The 2,763-nt window shown below is 36.6% G+C and overlaps 1 protein-coding gene across 1 annotated transcript; it reads left to right on the top strand.

Moving 5' to 3' along the window:
• On the top strand, positions 1 to 2,200 carry LOC147532532 (small ribosomal subunit protein uS4y). Its single transcript, XM_086647981.1, has 3 exons — positions 1 to 150; positions 570 to 951; positions 1,784 to 2,200. The coding sequence occupies exons 1-3, from the start codon at positions 123 to 125 to the stop codon at positions 1,965 to 1,967; spliced, it is 594 nt and encodes a 197-aa protein (XP_086504107.1). The 5' UTR covers positions 1 to 122; the 3' UTR covers positions 1,968 to 2,200.
• The last annotated feature ends 563 nt before the right edge of the window (positions 2,201 to 2,763 follow it).

Raw genomic sequence — 2,763 nt, forward strand, 5'->3', positions numbered from 1 at the left:
GAAAAGTTTCATTTATATAAATTCATCGCACGATCTACATTTCTTCTCTCCCGCCTTCTTTGTTAGATTTTAGGGTTTAGTAGGAGAGCGCAGAACTAAACCAGCGACGGTGAAGTTTCAGGATGGTTCACGTTAATTTTTACCGGAACTGTAAGCCCTCTCTCTCTCCGTCTCTCTCTCTCTGTCTCTCTCGGTTTATTACTCTCAAGTCAAGATCTCGATAGTCTGATTAGATCTTAATAGTTTGCTTAGTGTCTGGAGTAATTAGGCATTTTTGATCTGTTCAAGTACGATCCTATCTGTTCATAATCTGCTTAGGTTTTCTACTAGTTTTCTTGTAGGAATCGAAATCATACTTGCGCGATCCATAAGGTATTTTAGGTATAATCTTCATATCAAACCATTAGCTAATTGTGGAATAATTAGGGTTAAGTTATAATCTCTGCCTTTTGACACACTGAAAATACAGACTTTTTTCTTCTATATAGACTGTTCTTATCTAGTTTCATTTTTCTCTGTTGTTTAAAATGAAAAATAGTGATTTATCTGTATTTGATTGATATTGGTAGATGGGAAGACGTTCAAGAAGCCTCGACGTCCATATGAGAAGGAGCGATTGGATGCTGAGTTGAAGCTTGTTGGTGAGTATGGGCTTCGATGTAAGAGAGAGCTCTGGAGGGTTCAATATGCTTTGAGCCGTATCCGTAATGCTGCTAGAATGCTTCTCACTCTTGATGAGAAGAACCCTCGTCGTATCTTTGAGGGTGAGGCTCTTCTTAGAAGAATGAACAGATATGGGCTTTTGGATGAGAGCCAGAACAAGCTTGATTATGTCTTAGCTTTGACTGTTGAGAACTTCCTTGAACGTCGTCTTCAGACTCTTGTTTTCAAGTCGGGTATGGCAAAGTCCATTCATCATGCTCGTGTCCTCATTAGGCAAAGGCATATCAGGTACTAATCCCTCTTTCTCGTTATGCTTATTTTGGTGGTGTTTCTAATGTTTTGAATTCTTGATTACGCTTCTTCATTTAATATCTTACTAATATATAGGATGGGATTTTTATCCTCTTACCATGTTCATTATCTGGGAGATTAATGTAGCTGGTAATCCCAGAATTTTGTTGTTCAGTTCATATTGATTCGTTAAGGAGTTAAAGTTGCTAAGTAATTTTTGTTTTTGTTGTTTTATTGCTAATTATATTTTTCATTCTGAGAATTTGCATTTTGTTCTATAACTGTTTTTTGGCTAATTCTTCGAATGTCGTGTTTGCAAGCTGATATCTTGTCACTTGTAGTATGCCTTCACATCAGGAACTCTTTTGAAATGGATGGAAGATTACAATTACAATAATTAGATGCATTTTGTGTGAAAATCCACGGGTTGTTTTCTTGATCTGTTAGCTAGAACTGCAGTAGGAAAGAGTTTATCTTATAAAGCGTTGCAATTACTTGAATCATAAAATCAGTGTCAGTTCTGTATCAGTTGATCAGGTTATTTGGAATATATCATTGTGCTATTCTTGACCGGACACACAAGATTGATACTTCAAGTATTCTCATTTGCTAGTGTTTCTGAGTAAAACTTAATAGTCAATGGTTTTACTTCATTACTCAATCCTAGCATTATTTGTTTTTTCTAATTCTGCCAGAAGATTCACATGGATTTAAAATGATCACTGTAAAATTCACTTTACTTGTGTGATTGGTTGTTGTCTAGGAGTAATGTTACACATTGATTAATAGATTACAATATCTAAAACCAAATATTTGTACTGTTTTTAAGGGTTGGAAGGCAAGTGGTGAACATCCCATCTTTCATGGTGAGGGTCGACTCACAGAAGCACATTGACTTCTCTCTCACAAGTCCTCTTGGAGGTGGACGAGCTGGAAGAGTGAAGCGAAGGAACCAAAAAGCAGCTAGCAAGAAGGCTGCCGGTGGAGATGGCGATGAGGAAGACGAGGATTAAGCTTTATCTCCATATCCCAGGTAATTTCAGTAGTTGAAATGCTTACTTTCATCATTGAGCCAAAGAACAGTTCAGAAAGAATTTTGGTCAGCCTTTTAATTTAGGACATTTTGTTGGCTGATCATGTTATGAGGAAGTAATTTTGTTTTGTTATGGATATTTAGGATTTACATTCTCAGTTTTCATGTTGGATTATGAATGAATTCTTGTGGTAATTGAAGAGATTTTGAAAATTAGGTTCAATTTCTACTTGCTTATTATCGTTCTGTCTTCTGATTTATCCCATACATATCATGTGGACCTAATTCATCTTTCAAAATAATGACTGAAAATGAGACGGACAAGAAAATGTTAGAGAGAAACAATAAAATCACAGACCAGCTCAGGTCTCAGGATAAACCTGAAACCGACATGGCCTGAGAAAAGGGAAACCACGAGTGGGTAGAGAGAGTTAGTCTTGTCTATTATTAGCTAAATGGTTCAAAGAATTTTTTTAACCCTCTAATTGAGCACTAGTGATCTCCATGGAAGATAATAACCCAGAAAGTTTGTCCATCTCTTTGTGTAAGCTCTTGATTTACTTGCACATTCTCTTTCAATGGCTTCGAGCTTGATATCTAAATAGGAGTGTGATTTGGGGAAATAAAGAAATTATCCGGAGTACAAAATTGTGGGTGGAAACAAAAGGAATTTGGAACTTCTTGTTTCCTCCAAACACTTGAATCCTTGTATTTTTCAGCTTCTTCTCCCTCTTGTACTACCACCATCAACTCCGGGGACCTCCACCACTAATTCT

This window comes from Eschscholzia californica, unplaced genomic scaffold (assembly GCF_041429995.1).
Source record: "Eschscholzia californica isolate CP2 unplaced genomic scaffold, dmEscCali1.0.p SCAF_6, whole genome shotgun sequence".
Lineage (NCBI taxonomy): Eukaryota > Viridiplantae > Streptophyta > Magnoliopsida > Ranunculales > Papaveraceae > Eschscholzia > Eschscholzia californica.

Excerpts from the sequence above, each read along its gene's own strand:
- LOC147532532 (XM_086647981.1), top strand. The coding sequence starts at position 123 with ATGGTTCACGTTAATTTTTACCGGAACT. Across the intron at positions 151-569 it reads CGTTAATTTTTACCGGAACT|ATGGGAAGACGTTCAAGAAG; the intron begins GTAAGCCCTCTC and ends TGATATTGGTAG. Across the intron at positions 952-1,783 it reads ATTAGGCAAAGGCATATCAG|GGTTGGAAGGCAAGTGGTGA; the intron begins GTACTAATCCCT and ends ACTGTTTTTAAG.